Source organism: Ursus maritimus, unplaced genomic scaffold (genome assembly GCF_017311325.1).
Source record: "Ursus maritimus isolate PB19 unplaced genomic scaffold, ASM1731132v1 scaffold_32, whole genome shotgun sequence".
Classification (NCBI taxonomy): Eukaryota; Metazoa; Chordata; class Mammalia; order Carnivora; family Ursidae; genus Ursus; species Ursus maritimus.
The window spans coordinates 513694-530431 of record NW_024425786.1 but is presented as its reverse complement, the minus strand read 5'-3'; the positions used below and the strand labels follow the sequence as shown (position 1 = coordinate 530431).

The following is a 16738-nucleotide window of genomic DNA, read 5'->3' as shown; positions in this document are numbered from 1 at the left end:
GCTGACAGGGAAGTTTCCGTCCCTTCTGGAAAAACTGAGTGGGTCTTCTTGGCTATGACTCAGGCCCTCGAGGAAGCAGCCGCCCTCCTCCCTCCAGCCTCTCCATCAGAGGGAGAAAGGATGAGAGGCCCAGTCTTAGGATTGGGCTGCCAGGGCCTCTGCCCAGACTTGGCTGAGCTCGGCCACCAGCCCTGGTGGAGTTCTTCCTCAGCTCTGCCCAGTCATTCCTGCTGCTCGCGCGGAGCTGAGTTCTCACCTGACTCCCAGGAGAGGCTCCCCCCACCCCCCTAACTGGTCAGCTCTACTCCCCTGGCCCCCTGCTCTGCCCTGAGGCCCTCCTGCTGCCAGCATCCGTGGCAAGTCTCATTCCAGCGTCCTATACTTCCCAACGGGAGACATGGGCAGATGGAGGGCCCCCAGGGAGCGTGGGGGTCAGCCAGGAGTGTAACAGTCGGGGTCAGGGCTGGGCTTGAGGCAGACGCCAGAGGAAGCACAAATATAATTGTCCGGAAACCTCCTCTCAGAAGAAAGACAGGCTGGGAGGCCAGGGGGTTGAGAAGGCCAGAGGCAGCCAGGACACAGCAGGCCCTGCCCACACGCCCTCTCCCTCCCCCAGGCCCAGCCCCTGCCTTGGCCCAGTCTGAGAGCTCCAGAGCATCACTTCCTGGCGCTGGCCCACCCCGCCCTCTGCTCCACAGGCAGGTGGAGGGGGTTCTGTGAAACCCAGGGACACTGCTCTCTGAAGGCTCTGCCCCTGCCCCCACAGGGTCCACGGGAACACTCCCTCCTCCGCACAGTCCAGGCCTCTGCAGAGAAGAAGGGCCTTTTGTCCCTAGCTCACTGTGGTCATGTTGACCCTAGGGAAAAGGGCAGCTCCCGGGCCCTCTGACCCCAGCCTGGGGGCATTCTGGGTCCCCACCCTCACCCAGTGGGGTGCCCTGTGCCACTGATTTTTCTGTTTATACCTCACATATGCACCATGCACGTGCCCGGGGGTGGGGGGGGCACAGAAACAGGAACAGGGGTTGCTGTGGTCCTGAGGTGGGGTGTTGGGCAAGCCGGAGGCCCCCAGAACCCACCTCACAACAGTAAGGGGGGCAGGGGGAGGGGCGGCCAGAGCAGCAGGGCCCAGAGGCCCCTTCTGCCACCTGCCCAGCTGCTGCACCCACATATCCTTCTAGACCCCACCTGCCTGTTTGTGGTCAGGGACATGGCAGCACCTGAGAGACCAGGCCTGAGGGTCTGGAGGTCCTGTCGTCTCACTCCCCAGGAGCCCAGGCCTGCCCCTCTGCCATCCCAGAGCAGAATCCTACTCAGGTCCCCCCTGGCAACAGCAAGGTGGGCAGCTTGGGCGTGGGGTGGGTACCACCCTGTCTGTGTTCATCCCATCAGGTCTGTGCTGGGGCCAGCCACTTGACAGATTCTGCTCTGGGGACATGCAGACACCCTGTCCTCCGAGGGCTGCCAGGCTGGATGGGGGGCAAGCAGTGGTGTGCTTGCCAAGATGCGTGTCAACTGATTTTCCCTGACAAGGGTGGGGCCATGTCAGACCAGGTGGGCACGAGCTACAGGAGGTGCCAAGACCCTAGGGTGGAAGCTGGCCTGTGTGTGTCAGGGCAGTAAGGAGGCCTGGGGGGGCAGAAAGGGTGGGGCGGGTTGTGGGGCTTTCATGGGGGAGTCAAGAGCCCATGGTGTGTGCAGGGACAGGTAGATGCCAGGGGGCTGATGCCAGGCATCTAAGGGGCTCCCAGGGAGCTACTGTCTTAGGTAGATCCTAGTGGACGGGGGGTGGGGAAGAAAGAAAGGCTGGCATTCAGACTCCCGAGTTTCTGGCTTGTGTGGAGGCCTGAATAGTGTGCCCCTCCTGAGGTGGGAGCCCCGCTCTGGTTCCCTCTGCCGGAACCTTCCGCAGATGATCACTACACCCGGCCCCAGCCCCAGGCAGGGCCCAGACCAGTTTGGACTGGTAAGCAGAGACCAGGGAGGGACAGACCAGTGTCAGCACCTTGGTGGGGGCTCCCCAGAGGTCAGGGTAGGGCCCAGGGGCAGGGGGAGGCACTTAGCCCTCAGAGCCAGCACTAGGCACTGCCTACTGCTAGCCAGCTCACCCACCCAGCCCAGCTGCAGTCCAGCACCCCTGGCCTAGCCCACATGCCTGGATGGGGGCAGGGCTGATACCAGGTGTGTGGCTCGGGTGAATGACCTGGCCAGCTCTCCTGGACCCCTACGAGCTGCCACCAAGGTCTGAGGGTGTGCCTGCAGACACCTGAGCTCCCGTCCCAGGAAATACTTTGTGAATGAATAAATGACCTCAGGCAGGTCAAGGAACTTTAGAGAGCGTAATCTTCCCATCTCTGGGGTTGGGACAATGTCTCTGCCTGGGGTGTTAGGGAAAGCAGACAGAGGGATGCGTGCACATGTACACACACATACACACACACTGTGGAGAACCCCCATGACCTGGCACACTTACAGGGCAGGGCCCTGGGCACCTGGGCAAAGAGCATTTGTTGCCCGAAGTAGAGATTTCTGCCTGCCCCAGCAGTAACTCAGTGCTTCTGCCCTTGGCTTTCCCGACTGGCCCTCTACAAGCAGACCACTAGGCCCCTTCCGTTAACCCCTTACGGCCCCCCACAGGTGCTCCTTTTGCGAGTGGGTGGGGCAGAGCTGGGGCGGAGGCAGGTCGTCCCTGGGGTCAGCTAGAGGCCATGCAGGGCTCCGGGGCAGGCCCGGGAAGTTGGGACACACCTTCGGAACCCTTGAGGCTCCGGCAGCTGAGCTCCCCACCAAGGCCCCCCCCCACCAGGCCCAGCTGTTGTTTTGATGACTCTGGGGCCAGGCACATCCTCAGGAGAGTCCTCATCTTCGGAGCCGGGCCAGAGCCTGCCCAACCTTGGGCAGGAGGGGAAGGAAGGCGGCTTCAGACCAGGGGAAGCTATCCTTGGACCCTGGGCAGCTGGCCAGGCTCCTGTCTGACTGCGCGCAGACAACTGGAAAACCCCAAGAACTCCTGTGGGATCTCAGCCAGCCGCACACCGGGCTCTGCTCAAGGCCACGGAATGAGCCTGAACCCTGTGCCCCGATCTTTGGGCGCATCTGAGTCTGACCCTGGGGTCACACACAGAGCCCTGCTGGCAACATGGTGTGCCCGATCCTTTAAGAGGCCTTTTGGCTACCCCTAGATTCTGGACAAATTACAAGAAACACATTTTTTTTTTTTTAAGTAATCTGGGGGCGCCTGGGTGGGTCAGTCGGTTAAGTGTCTGCCTTTGGCTCAAGTCCTGGGATGGGCCCATGTCGGGCTCCCTGCTCAGGGGGAGCCTGCTTCTCCGTCCCGCTTGTGCTCTTTCTCCCACACTCCCTCTCTCTCAAATAAATACAGTCTTTTAAAGAGCTAAATAAAAGCAAATTCCTTTATAAAAAATTTTTGAAAAAATAATCTGCACACCTAACGTGGGGCTTGAACTCACAACCCCGTGATCAAGAGTCACATGCTCTTCCAACTTGAGCCAGTTGGGCGCCCCAAGAAACACCCTTTTATTTTTATTTTTTAGATTTTATTTATTTGACAGAGAGTGAGAGAGCACAAGCAGGGGGAGCAGCAGAGGCAGAGGGAGAAGCACACTCCCCGCTGAGCAGGGAGCCCGATGTGGGGCTCGATCTCAGGATCCTGGGATCATGACCTGAACCAAAGGCAGATGTCTAATGGACTGAGCCACCCGGGTGCCCCAAGAAACACAATTTTAATACACTGCTGGGCTTACAAGGAAGTAAATATCTTCAAGGCTCCCCCCAAATTAAAAACACTAAGAATAAATAAATAAACAAACAGAAGGGTAATGAGCAGAAACCCAGGAAGATGAAAGGAAACAGGTGGGACAGCAGCGAGGCCCCTCGACACAGGGATGGAGAGGCGCACCCGCGATTAGGAAAGGACCTGGCACCCGAGCAGGGCCCAGGTAACGCATGCTTTGCAGAGGGACTCCTTCCTGGCGGGACGTGTCCTCAGGGTCTCCACAGGTACGGGCTGACAGTGGAGAAGGAGCGCCCATTCAAAGAAACAATATACTATTAGAATCAGCAGAGACAACAAGTATCTGATTTGGACCCCCCAAAGAGTAAGAAATTGGAATTGTTAGGTACAGAATATAAAATAACCAAATGTGAAATGCTCAAGAAACTGAAGCAAAACTGGAATCCAAAAATGGCACATGCGTGAAGAGACCATCAAAAAGGAGATCTGAGTAAGAAACAAGTATAACTTCTAGATATGATAATAAAATAACTTAAAATTAAATGAATGCGTTAATTGGCAGATTAGACAGAACCAAAGAATTAGCGAAACTGGAAGAAGATGAAGACATTGCCCAGAATGCGGCCAGAGAGCGGGGAAGCCGGAAACACAACAGAGAGGCGAGCGGAGGCTGGGAGGAAAGGGGAAGAGATGCTCCCACAGGAGAGGCCAACTTGGAGACACGGCAACGGCTGAGAATTCTCCAGAACTGATGAAGGGTAGGGGTCTGCAGGGACGGGACACACAGTATATACCAAACGGGTGAATGAGAGCGTGTCCACCACTGGAAACACGCTCCAAGCCAAACACGGGGAAGACAGAGCTTCAACTTACCCAGAGAACCTGTCTCCATGCTCGCCCCCCCCCGGCTGAGCCCTGCAAGGCCTGGGGCTGCTGGCCACTGCTGACCTGCAACCAGGTGCTTCCCGGGCAAGTCTCGCCACTTCTGGAACCCTCCGGGGGCCCGCGGACTGACCACGCATGGGGCCCGCAGGGCTGCCCCCCGTGCGGCACAGAAGCCAAGAGGCCCCCCTTTCCCTGGGCCTGGCCAGGCGCCCCTTCTCCGAGACGCACCTCCCTCCTCCCTGGGGGCTCCCCAGCGCCCCCGCCTCGGAGAGGACTGCGGCGTGGGGGGGGGGGTTGACCTTGGGGAGGCGGGGACCGCGGTTCGGGGGAGTCTGGCGCCACCTCGCGGCCACTCGGAGCACCGCGTACGAAGCCCCGAGGTCGGCCCGCGATCGGCGAGGACGGAACTGGGACGCCGGGCCCGAGCTCGCAGGCCTGAGGCTCTCCCGTGCGGCGCGGGAGGAGCTCGGGGACCCTCCCGGATCTGGAAGTCTTGTCCTTTGGCGAGGCCTCCGGGGCTCACACCCAGGCGCAGAGCTGCTCCTCCCCGTCGGGGCGGCGTCCCACTCGCCCGCGGTCGCTGCGCCCCGGGTGGCGGCGGGGTCCCGGGGTCCAAGTTGGGGGCGGTAGCAGCGTGCGGAGGCGCCGGGCCAGGCGGGTGCGGGCGGCCGAGGCCAGCACGAGCAGCGGAGGCAGCGAGAGGAACCCGAGGACGATGAGCGCCGCGGAGCCTCGGTCCGAGAGCAGCGCGCGGCACGCGGGGCGGGGCGCCGGGTGAACCTGCGGGGAGGCGAGCGGTCGCGCGGGGCGGGGCGCGGCGGGGCGCGGCGGGCGCGGCCTGGGAGCAGGTGGCCCCGCAGTGGCCGGGGGCGGGGCCTGAGAGATGACCCGGGGAGGGACTAGTGGACCGGGCGCGGCGCGTGGTCAGTGCGAACCTGAGGGCTGGGGCCCAGGCGCGGGTCGGAGGTCTGGCGCCTCGGGGTGGCTGCGGCTGGCCGTGGCCAGGCATTTTTGAGTCGAGAATGGGAGATCCGGGGCCCAAGCGGCAACTGGCCCGAGTGGGAGTCCCTTGAGGGGAGGCTCAGAAACTTGTTTCCCGATTGTCCCGTCCCGGCTTTCCTCCGGTCTCTGCTCCCCCGGGGCTCTTCCCTAGGTTGGCATCTGACCTCGGGCTCCCGCCCGCGCCCCTCCCCAGATGGCGCCGCCTTCTCTTCTTCGGGCCCGGCTTCAGTCCCCCGCCCCCGCCTCAAGCCTACGGAAGGAGGACCCAGGGCACGTCTCCCTACGGGCCCTCTCCTGAGACCAAGCCACAGCCCATTCCACACGGGGCAATCCAGCCCGGCGCAGGGGGAGGGGGTGTCTCCGAGTAGCTGTGGGGACGGGTAGGCGTGGTGCACTGGAGAACTTTGGCAATAGCTTCACCTTCTCTTCCTGGAAACCCCCCTCCCCTTCCCGCCATGCCCAGCTGTCCAGGCCCTGGTGGCCCTTGGTACAGGGCTAGGGGGCCTCGCAAGGGGAGGGAGCTCTCCGCTCCAGTGACAAACAAAAGCTCTTCTTCTGCTGTGGCTGCGGGGGGGGGGGAGGGGCACATATGTCTCTGGGGACAAGGGGGCCATGCTGAAAGGGTGAGATTCACCTACAGCCCCAGGGCCCTGCACTTCTGCAGGACCCCCCACTCCCTAGGGCCCCAGCCAGCCCCCACCCTGCCCCTGGAGGGCTTAGCTCACCCTTGAGTGGCACAGGAATCCCAGGTACACGATGGCAGCTGCTGGCAGCAGCACCAGCAGGAACACGGTTGCAGGCAGCAGCAGGTGCAGCAGGAGTCCCGCCAGGGCCTGGCCAGGCAGCAACAGGGTCCCAAGGCCTTGGACAGCCAGGCCTATCCACCCTGGGGTCGTCAGGGCTGAGGCCTGGCAGTCAGGAAATCTTCCTGGCAGCATGGGTGCCGTGTCGGAAGTGCCCCCTCCCTCATCCTCCTCCGTCTCCTTCTCCTGTTCACTCATGCTCTCGCGGGCAACAGGCCTAGTGGGTTCCCAGAGGTAGGCAGACGGCAGGACCTAGGTCCCCAGGTCAGACTCCCACCCAGACCCCAGCAATCATTGTAGACCCCGAGGGAGGACAGCACCCTGGCCCAGGTAGGTCCAGCTCTGACCATCAATCTCCAGGGCCACACCACTGCCTCAGTTTCCCCTGCTGCCAGGCTGGGCCTCTCTCTGCCAGGCGACTGCAGCTCCGGCCCTGGTCGGTCTCTTGTGTGTTCTGGTCAGGGCTTGCACAGCTGTCCCGGCACTGGGGCCCTCCTCCCTCCCGGTCCCGCCCTCTCCCCGCTTCCAGCTCCCCTACACAACGACTTCATTTCATAGGTCTTGACTCCAACAAGGGCCCCATCAGTTGTTGCTGATTTGAGGTGGCCACTCACCGCACTTCCCAGCCTTAGTCCCTACTGGTGCTCTCATTCCCAAACCTGGCCTCTCTCAGCCTCAGTAAAATGGAAAACACTGGGTGCCTAGACTGTAGGGCTGTGGAGAGGGCATGTGGGCCATGCATGTGAAGTGCTTAGCGCAGGACCCAGCACACAGTAGGTGCTCAATAACAGCAGCTATGATTACAAGCATCCTTTGTGTTGGAGTCTCATCCATCCTGAAAACAGTGAGAACATGCACTGTTACTTCAACTGGGGAGAAAGCATTCCCTGCTCTTCTGTAAACCCCAACTAGTTTCCCCAGATATTACTGAAATGCTCTTAACTCCTAACAGACGTTAGCTTTTTCTGGTATAGCACTTGGCATGTTAAACACCACTTACATAACTAGCTGACACTTGGAGTGGGTTGCCTGTCAGCTCAATGAACAAGCTACGCGTATGGCATCAGATATGAACGTCTCCCTTTCACACCTTCTCCCGCCATTGGCTTTATCATGTCCAACTTTTCTTCTAACATTTTCCAGAGCGTAATTCCCTTCAGACACATGAATGGCAGATGGCAACGATCGTGCACAGTGGGTTTAAGGAATGCAAGCCGAAGACAGGCCCCTGTGAGGACGTGAGCTGAGGCTCCACGTGGCACATGCCAAGTCCCATTGCCCGAAACACACACGCGACTTAACTGTTTTCACGGGCACACACATATCCAGATCTTATAGTAGCTGTTTTTTTATTCAGATAATGAATTTAGGGTAAAAATGTTGCAAATGATAATGTTCAGATGCAGAGTTCAGGTGGAGAGGGTACCTGTCTAGTCTCCTAAGCTCCAGCCTCTGCTCAGGTCCCTCTCGCATTCATTCGGTCCTGCAGTAAAGACTGGCTGAGCTCCCGCAGTGTGCCAGGACAGCTCTAGGCTCTGTGGACTCCACAGTAAAGGAGGCCAATGTGGGCCTCTGCCCTGTAGGGGACAGCTCTGTGTGGGTACCCTGACAGGCCTGCAGGAACCCATAGCTGAATGAGCTGCAGGGCTCCAGGCTGTGGCAGAAGGTGGAGGACCAGCCAGGGCCTTCAGGACACTTCATCCCTAGGAGTGTGTTTGCATGGATGGGGAGGGCTGAGGGTGGTGGGAAAGCTATGACCACCCACGTTGCCTCCCAGTGGACAGTCACAAGAGGCAGCTGGACAGGGGGAGGCTGCAGGAGCCAGCTATACCTTCCTCTCCTGTCTGGGCTCTGGACAGGTGGCCTTACTCAGGGACTGGGGATGGTAAAGTTCCCTTGGGGTCAGGGCCCCAGAATCAAGGTGACCAATCCTGGAGGCCTTACTGAGGTCCCCTCCTGAAGCACCTCTTCCCACCCTCTGGACTTGGCTCTCCTAAAAGTCCTCTCTTTGACTCCCTCCTTCTAGCGTCCAGGCAGGGCTCTGCCCCTTTCACAGCCTCTGCAGAGTTCCTCAACCTACACCCACGGGGCTTCCTACTACCCACAGCGTCATCCCGGTTGCCTGGCATCAATGGTAACTCTTCCCTCCTGGCGTGGCATCTGTATGGGGGGAGGGGTCCCACTTACCCTGTTCACCTCTCCAGCCTGGAAGCAGGAGAAAGGCCAAGCTCCAGCCCCAGAGGTGGTCTTAGCCAGCAGGGACAGAAGTGGGTGAGGGGCAGGACCCGAGGGAGGGACCCAAGGGAAGGCACGTGGGTGCCTCCCTGGGCAAGTCATGGCACAGCAAAGGCTATGGGCCTGTTTCTGCCTGCCTGGTCTTTGTCTCCCAGGAGGGAGGCCAAGCCAGGAGCCCTGGCACTTGGCAGGGGAGGAAAGGTGCTGGGGTAGGGGCTGCTGCCAGCCCGCAGGGTGTCCCCTTAAGTTGCTGGGTAAACAGTGCAGAGAAGTGGCCCTCAGCCTGGCCCAGGAGGCAGCACTGCTCTCCCCACCCCACAGCAGCAGTTCTGGTCTTCTAGCCCTCTGGAAGTGACAGCCCCACCTCCACACCTTCAGAAGGACTTTCATGAGAGGGCTACCAGGCTGCGGCTTGCCCGGGAACCATATGGAGAGGACCCCCCACTGGAGGACAGAACCCCAGGGTGAACTCCCTCTAGGGGTAACTGGGAGCTAAACCCTTCAGAAGGCTGAGTGGTAGCCTGGTCCCCTGGGGAGATGGTGGTGGTGGTGGGGCGGTTCATATTGGCCAGGGGACACAGGGCTGGGGATGGCCAGGGGCCTCCAGCATCCATGAGGGATTCCTGTTCTTCCCAGATGGACTCCCGGAGCTCCCAGCCAGGGGAACAGGACGGGACAGAGGCGGGGGCTGAGCAGGAACTTCGGTGGGTGGAGCTGGGCTCAGAGGAGGCCCTGGGAGCCAGGACAGAGGGGCCCAGTGCCCGGCAAGCCTGGGGGCGCCTGCTGCAAGCTGTGTGGAGGGGTCACCTGGGCCTGGCGACAAGGCTACTGCATCAAGGGGCCAGTGTGGAGGAGAGGTGAGCCCCAGGGCTGGACCAAGAATCTTCACCAGGGCAGAGTTGGCAGGGGTCCCTTCTCTGGGCAGGGCAGCAAGGGCCCTTCTACCGGCGCCCCTGCCCTCATCCATGCCACCCTCACTGCCCACAGGGACCACACAGGCAGGACCCCGCTCCACCTGGCCGTGCTGCGCGGGCACGTGCCCCTGGTGCGTCTCTTGCTGCAGCGCGGGGCCGCGGTGGGAGCTGCCGACAGAGCCGGGCGCACACCACTGCACGAGGCCGCCTGGCACGGGCACTCGCGAGTGGCCGAGCTCCTTCTGCGGCGCGGGGCCCCAGCGGCGGCGCGCTCGGGGGCCGGCCTCACGCCGCTGCACTGGGCCGCACACTGCTGGCCGGGCGGCTGTTGGGCGCGCCGGGACCAGGCCCCGCGGCAGCGGATGCGCGCGGCTGGACCGCGGCACACTGGGCGGCTGCGGGTGGCCGGCTGCCGGTGCTGGAGCTGCTGGCGGCGGACGGCGTGGGCCTGGACGGCGCCCTGATGGTGGCGGCCGCGGCCGGGCGTACGGCGGCGCTACGCCTCCTCCTAGCGCGCGGGGCGCGGGTGGACGCCCGGGACAGCGTGGGGAGCACCGCGCTCGGCGTGGCGGCGAGTCTGGGCCGCAGGCAGGTACTTCTCGCCCGGACTGCCGGGAGGGCGCAGACAGGCGGAGGAGCCTGGAGGGTGGGAGGGTGGCTGGGAGGGGCCGGCTGCCGGGGGCTCGAAGGCTGCTTCGCCGGTGTCTCCCGTTTGTAACCTCTCTTGGAGGGCCGGTGAGGTTAGCATTCGGACTTCATGCTGGTGACTGGCAGCAACAAACCTACAGCGAGCGCCAGGAATGTCCTTGAGTCCAGCAGGTCCCCGGGCATTGGGAAGGGAGGCCGTGGGCTGCTCAGTCTCGGATTTTATCTGAGGGTATTTGGGACAGGTGGTTGTCTGGGAGCGGAGTCCCTCCAGGGTGGCAGGGGTGCGGGCTCATTTTTACCAAATGGGGAAGCAGCATTGAGAAAGAGGCTGTTAGGTGGGGAGGCCAGATGAGGTGTGGGTCAGGGCCAGCCTCTGCCCTCTCCTTCCCACCTCTTCTAGGACATGGAGGTGCTGCTTGACCATGGGGCAGACCCCAGCCTCAAGGACAGGCACAGTCGCTCTGCACTCCACAGGGCTGCTGCTGGTGGGCACCTGCCCGCGATCCAGCTGCTAGCAGCCTGGGGGGCGGAGGTGGATGCTCGAGACTCTTTGGGCCTCACACCCCTACACCACGCTGCTCGGGGAGGCCACACAGAGGTCGCCAGCCACCTCCTAGACAGGGGAGCGCAGGTCAATGCTGCTGGATGGCTCCACAAGACCCCCCTTCACCTTGCCATGGATCACGGCCACGGCCCCACCGCAGAGCTTTTGCTGTGCCGAGGGGCTAGCCCCACCCTGAGGACACAATGGGGTGAAGCGGTCCAGGACCTGGTGTCCGAGGGGGCCTGCCGCAGGTACTGCCCACCTTTTGCAGAGAGCAGTAGTGGGAGGGGCACACAGCCCAGAGGCCATGAGCCAGACGGAAGTCTTCGGGCTCCCACAGCCTTCAGAGTGCGCCAGGCTCCTCTCCTCTGGACAGAGGCTGCCTGCCTGCCTGAGGGGAGAACAGCTGAGAGGTTCCCAGAAGAGAAGGGGACAGCGGCTTCAGCTCCAGTAATGGACCTGGGACTGCCCCACTGCCCCCTGGGGGCACACTGCCCGGGCAGCTCCAGCCTTCCCCACACTATTTCGCAGAGAGACTGAGTCGTGGCAATAGATCTGACTAAAACCTGACAGTCTCCCCTGGGTCCGCCATGGGGCTGTCACCCTCGGCTGCTGTCGCGGTACATGGGGATGCTCTTCCTGTAAACAGTATTTGTCTGTCAGCATCCATTTATCACAGGGCCAAACCAATGGCCACAGTTGTTTACATCTCCCCTGTGACCCAGGGCCCGCTCTCATAACTGCTGTCTTACCTCTCACACACCCAGTTGATCTTCCCCCAGTCCTAAATTACCTAGGGTCAGGTACCAGACAACTAGGGACGGGCCCTATGCAGCAAGGACCACTGGGATTCTCAGACAAGCCAATCCTAAACTGTTTCCCTTGCTCTGCCTTGTCTTTCCTGTGGGAATCCCAATAAAGGCTCTGGCTCGAGCTTGCCGCTCCTTCCTGCTTCTGCCTCCAGAGGATACTGGCACCCCTCTCTGTGGCTCTGTAGGGCCTGGCATGTCCTCTCCTCTCAGGAAAGGCAGGTAATAAGAAATGTTCTTCCAGTGGTGTCAGCCTCTCCCTGTCATCACTCAGCCACCTCCATAAATTAAAACTCGTGTGGCACAACTGAAACAGAGGGACAGTTGTCTCTGATGACCCACCTCTGGATCCTCATAGAAAATCATCACCATTATTCCACTTAAAACTATAGTTTTCCTGAGAGAATGGCTTTATGGGACAGATTTCATTTTTGAAAACTGCGAGTTGTGCCAAATTAGCACCTCTGCCCACAGGCCATGGAAACGCTTGGATTTCCATCCAAGGTAACAGGAAGCCTTGAGGGGGTTTGTGTGAATGTGACATGGTCTGATCTGCTCAGGACCCTGCCAAAAAACACAGCGGATTGCACCTGGGAAGAGAGGTGCAGGGAAGCCAGTGAGGTGGCTGGCGGGAGCTTAGCAGCGGTGGGTGGATAAGCAGGCAGAATCGGGCTGGTTCTGTGGACTGAGTCCTTTACTTGCTGATGGGTTGGACGTGGGAGGCCAGGGAGAGGGGGGATAACAGTGACTCCTAGTGAGACCTGGGCCTGAGTTGGGGGGTGGGTGACAGACCTTTTATTCCGTGGGGAGAGCAGACACACAGGGGATGAGAAGGGCAGAAAGGTGAGGGCTGGAGTGACTTCTCTGGGATCCTCAGTGAGAATGGTCCTCAAAGGTGTAGGATGGCCCTACACCCAGCTGGCCCGCCCGGCCTGTGGGCTCTACCTTCAGAGCATACCCAGCACCCAACTGCCTCTCACCTCCCCTGGGTCTACTGTGGTCCAAGTCACCGTCAGCTTCGCGTGGACTGTAACGTTGCTACAGCCAAGCCAGCTTCCAGCCTAACTGGTCTCCCCGCTCGAGCCCTTGTCTCCCCGCAGGCTATTCCCAAAACAGCAGCTAGAAGCTTATTTACTAAGTTGGATGATGCTACTCTCCCACTCAAAATGCCCCCCATGACCCTCCTTTCATAAAAGTGAAAACCAAATGCGGATACTGTATTGTTCAGAGGCCCCACTGACCTCCCCCAGTGCACGTGCTTTCTACAACATGATCTCCATGTTCCTCCTATGAAAATTAATAACAGAAAGCCTCACTAAAATGTAGTTGGGAGGTCTGGTGTGTGCAGGGGGTGCTCTCAGGCCCTACCACTCCTCATCAACTGCTGACCCAAAAGAAGAGAGGGACCCTGCAGGTGGATATGACTTCACTACACCAGCAGGAGGAAGAAAGGCTTTCCTCATCTGCCCAGCAACAGCCCAGCCAATGAGAGCCTGTCACAACTTAGCCAATGAGAGACAGTCACAACTTAGCCAATAAGAGACAGTCACACCTTAGCCAATGAGAGACAGCCACACCTTAGCCAATGAGAGACAGTCACAGCCCAGCCAATGAGAGACTGTCACAGCCCAGCCAATGAGAGACAGTCACAACTTAGCCAATGAGAGACAGTCACAGCCCAGCCAATGAGAGACAGTCACAACTTGGAGGCCCCTGGATGGCTCAGTTGGTTAAGCCTCTGCCTTTGGCTCAGGTCATGATCCCAGGGTCCTGGGATCCAGTCTTGCATCAGCCGGGAGCCTGCTTCTCTCTCTCCCCCCTCTCCCCACTGCTTGTGATCTCTCTCTCCCTCTCTCTCATAAATACATACATACATACAAATCGTTAGTGACAGAGAGAGCCACAGCCCAGCCAATGAGAGACTGTCACCATTCGGCCAATGAGAAGCCACTATACTTCAAACTCCGTTTTCTCCAATGGACTTTTTGTTTGCAACAACCCCTCCCAACTCCCCGTTTTCCTCTATAAAAGATCCTGCTTTGTTGGTTCTCTCGGTATTGCAGTAGTTTGCTTGTCCTCGATTGCAATTCTCTTTTTTCAAATAAACCTATTTTTTTGCTGGTAAAACAACTGGCAGTTTTGTTTTTTTTTAAAGATTTATTTATTATTTATTTGACAGAGAGAGAGACAGCCAGCAAGAGAGGGAACACAAGCAGGGGGAGTGGGAGAGGAAGAGCAGGCTCCCAGCAGAGGAGCCTGATGTGGGGCTTGATCCCATAACGCCGGGATCACGCCCTGAGCCGAAGGCAGGTGCTTAACCGCTGTGCCACCCAGGCGCCCCAACAACTGGCAGTTTTATTCTTAATGTAAACACTCCCATCTAGAGCTAGAGTCCCTGTCTTTGCCCCTTGACATTGAGTGAACTTTTGTGACTATTTGGGCTGCTGGCTCTCCAGGGTGAGCCAAGGAGGTGCGATAAGACATCCGCATCACCTTGCCCGTTGGCCACCATGTAGGGAGTGACTACCCCCAAGCCACCATGCTGTGAGGAAGCCTGAATGCAGCATGGTAACCCGAACATCAAAGTCCTTACATGACCAAGCCCCTATACATTCTCATCGATTTCTATCTCTGGCCTCTGACTTCCTTACTGAGGTTCAGGGGCCCATGGGGCTCTCATGTGCCTCACTCCCATCACACTGGCCTTTCTGCTGTTCCTGACCACACCAGGTATACTCCCGCCTCTAGCCCTTTGCACTTGCCGACCCCTCTACCTGCTGTACTATTCCCACAGATACCTGCTGGCCTCAGTCAGTCACTTCCTCCTTTACTCAGCACCACCTCAGCGCATGCTCTGACACGATTTAAAACTGCACCCCCAAAAGGGAAAGCTCTTAAGGAGAATGCCAATAAATATGGGAAGAATGACAGGATCAGAAAATCAACAATGAATGAATGCAAATTTGATGAGAAACAGGGTAATTCTGTTGTCTCTAAGTGTGGAGGCCGTGGAGCGGTACTGCTCAGGTACCCGTTCCACCCTGCCCTCACCCTTCAGCTCCACGTCCACCGCAGCATCTCTCAGCGAGCAGCACGCTTCTCTTGGCGGCTCCACACACAGGCTGAGCACGGCAAAGGTACTGGGGTCTCCCATGTCCGCCCAACACGAGGCATCTCTAATAGCAATCTTTGCTCAGAACTGGGCAAGTCGACATGTCTGATCTGCATCCTATCTGAGGCCCTCCCTGTCTGATCCCGCTTCCTCCCTTTTTTTTTTTTTTAAGATTTTATTTATTTATTTGACAGAGAGCGTGACAGAGCACAAGCAGAGGGAGTGACAGAAGCAGGCTCCCCGCTGAGCAGGGAGCCCGACACAGGGGACACAGGGGTTGATCCCAGGATGCAGAGCAGATGCTTAACAGACTGAGCACCCAGGCAGCCCTGCTTCCTCCTTCTTTTTTTTTTTTTTTTTTTTAAAGATTTATTTATTTATTAGACAGAGAGAGACAGCCAGCGAGAGAGGGAACACAAGCAGGGGGAGTGGGAGAGGAAGAAGCAGGCTCATAGCGGAAGAGCCTGATGTGGGGCTCGATCCCATAATGCCGGGATCACGCCCTGAGCCGAAGGCAGACGCTTAACCGCTGTGCCACCCAGGCGCCCCGTGCTGCTTCCTCCTTCTTAACAGGCATTACACAAGACACCTCTGTACTCCTCCCTCCATCTCAGGGTCTGCTTACAGGAAACCCTGTCATCAGTTACGAAGTATTTCTCTACAAGCTACTTATTACTTACAAGCATAAAAATGGTGGGGAAACCTGGTAAACAAAACCTTAACCAAGTGGTAGGGGTGCCTGGGTGGCTCAGTTGTTAAGTGTCCACCTTCACCTCAGGTCATGATCCCATCATGATCCCAGGGTCCTGGGACCGAGTCCCATGTCGGGCTCCCTGATCAGCGGGAGGCCTGCTTCTCCCTCTCTTACTCGTGTTCCCTCTCTTACTGTCTCTCTCTCTCTGTCAGATAAATGAATAAAATCTTAAAAAAACAAAAACAAAAATAAAAACAAAAACTTAACCAAGTGGTCAAAGCTAACAGCACCCATATTGGGATAGGCTGCCATCCTGGTACTATGCACCGACAGACACAATATAATTTCTGTAGTATTCTGCCAAAAATGTATAACCTGATTCTAATAATGAGGAAATATCAGACAAACTCAAATTCAGACATTCTACAAAATGACTAACCTGTATTCTTCAAGAATGCCAGGGTCAAAAAAGATAAAAGCTGAGGATTATTATTTGTTTGTTTGTTTATTTATTTATTTAAAGATTTTACTTATTTATCTGACAGCAACAGAGACAGCCAGCAAGAGAGGGAACACAGGCAGGGGGAGTGGGAGAGGAAGAAGCAGGCTCCCAGCGGAGGAGCCTGATGCGGGGCTCAATCCCAGAATGGCGGGATCACGCCCTGGGCCGAAGGCAGATGCTTAACGAATGAGACACCCAGGCACCCCTTTTTTAGAAGATTTTATTTTACTTATCTGTCAGAGAGAGAGCACAAGCAGGGGGAGCAGCAGGCAGAGGGAGAAGCAGGCTCCCCGCTGAGCAAGAAGCCCGATGCAGGACTCGATCCCAGGACCCTGGGATCATGACTTGAGCCGAAGGCAGAAGTTTTAACTGACTGAGCCACCCAGGCGTCCCAAAGCTGAGGATTAAACTAAAAATTATAACTAAATGCAGTGCATAATCCTGGACAGGGAAAGAGCAACCACAAACATTTAACAGGGGCACCCGGCTAGCTCAATCAGTGGAGTGTGCGACTCTATTATTCATTCATTTATTTGTTTGTTTATTTATAAGATTTTATTTATTTGGGAGACAGTGAGCTAGATCAAGAGAGAGCATGAGGGGGGCAGGGGAAGGGGCAGAAGGAAAGTGATAAAGAGACCCCCTGCTGAGCAGGGAGCCCATCACTGGGCTAGAGCCCAGGACCCCAACATCATGATCTCTGCCAATCCTCGGACCCCAAGATCATGATCTGAGCCAAAAGCAGATGCCTAACAGACTGAGGCACCCAGGCGCCCCTATTTATTTGAGAGAGAGAGAGACAGCGAGAGCCCACGAGCAGAGGGGCAGAGGGAGAG

At 58.2% G+C, this 16738-nt stretch overlaps 2 protein-coding genes across 2 annotated transcripts; one reads left to right on the top strand and one right to left on the bottom strand.

Moving 5' to 3' along the window:
- Positions 1-5158: 5158 nt before the first annotated feature.
- On the bottom strand, positions 5159-6699 carry TMEM88B (transmembrane protein 88B). The gene is made up of 2 exons (XM_040645524.1): positions 6367-6699; positions 5159-5419 (listed from the first exon to the last, which is right to left on the bottom strand). Exons 1-2 carry the CDS (start codon positions 6640-6642, stop codon positions 5159-5161), a joined length of 537 nt encoding a protein of 178 aa, XP_040501458.1. The 5' UTR covers positions 6643-6699.
- Positions 6700-7775: 1076 nt separating this feature from the next.
- Positions 7776-13296, top strand: ANKRD65 (ankyrin repeat domain 65). Its single transcript, XM_040645627.1, is given in 4 exon segments — positions 7776-9536; positions 9667-9896; positions 9899-10185; positions 10642-13296. Coding segments are annotated over 4 exon segments (1521 nt in total). The 5' UTR covers positions 7776-9216; the 3' UTR covers positions 11326-13296.
- Positions 13297-16738: the final 3442 nt, after the last annotated feature.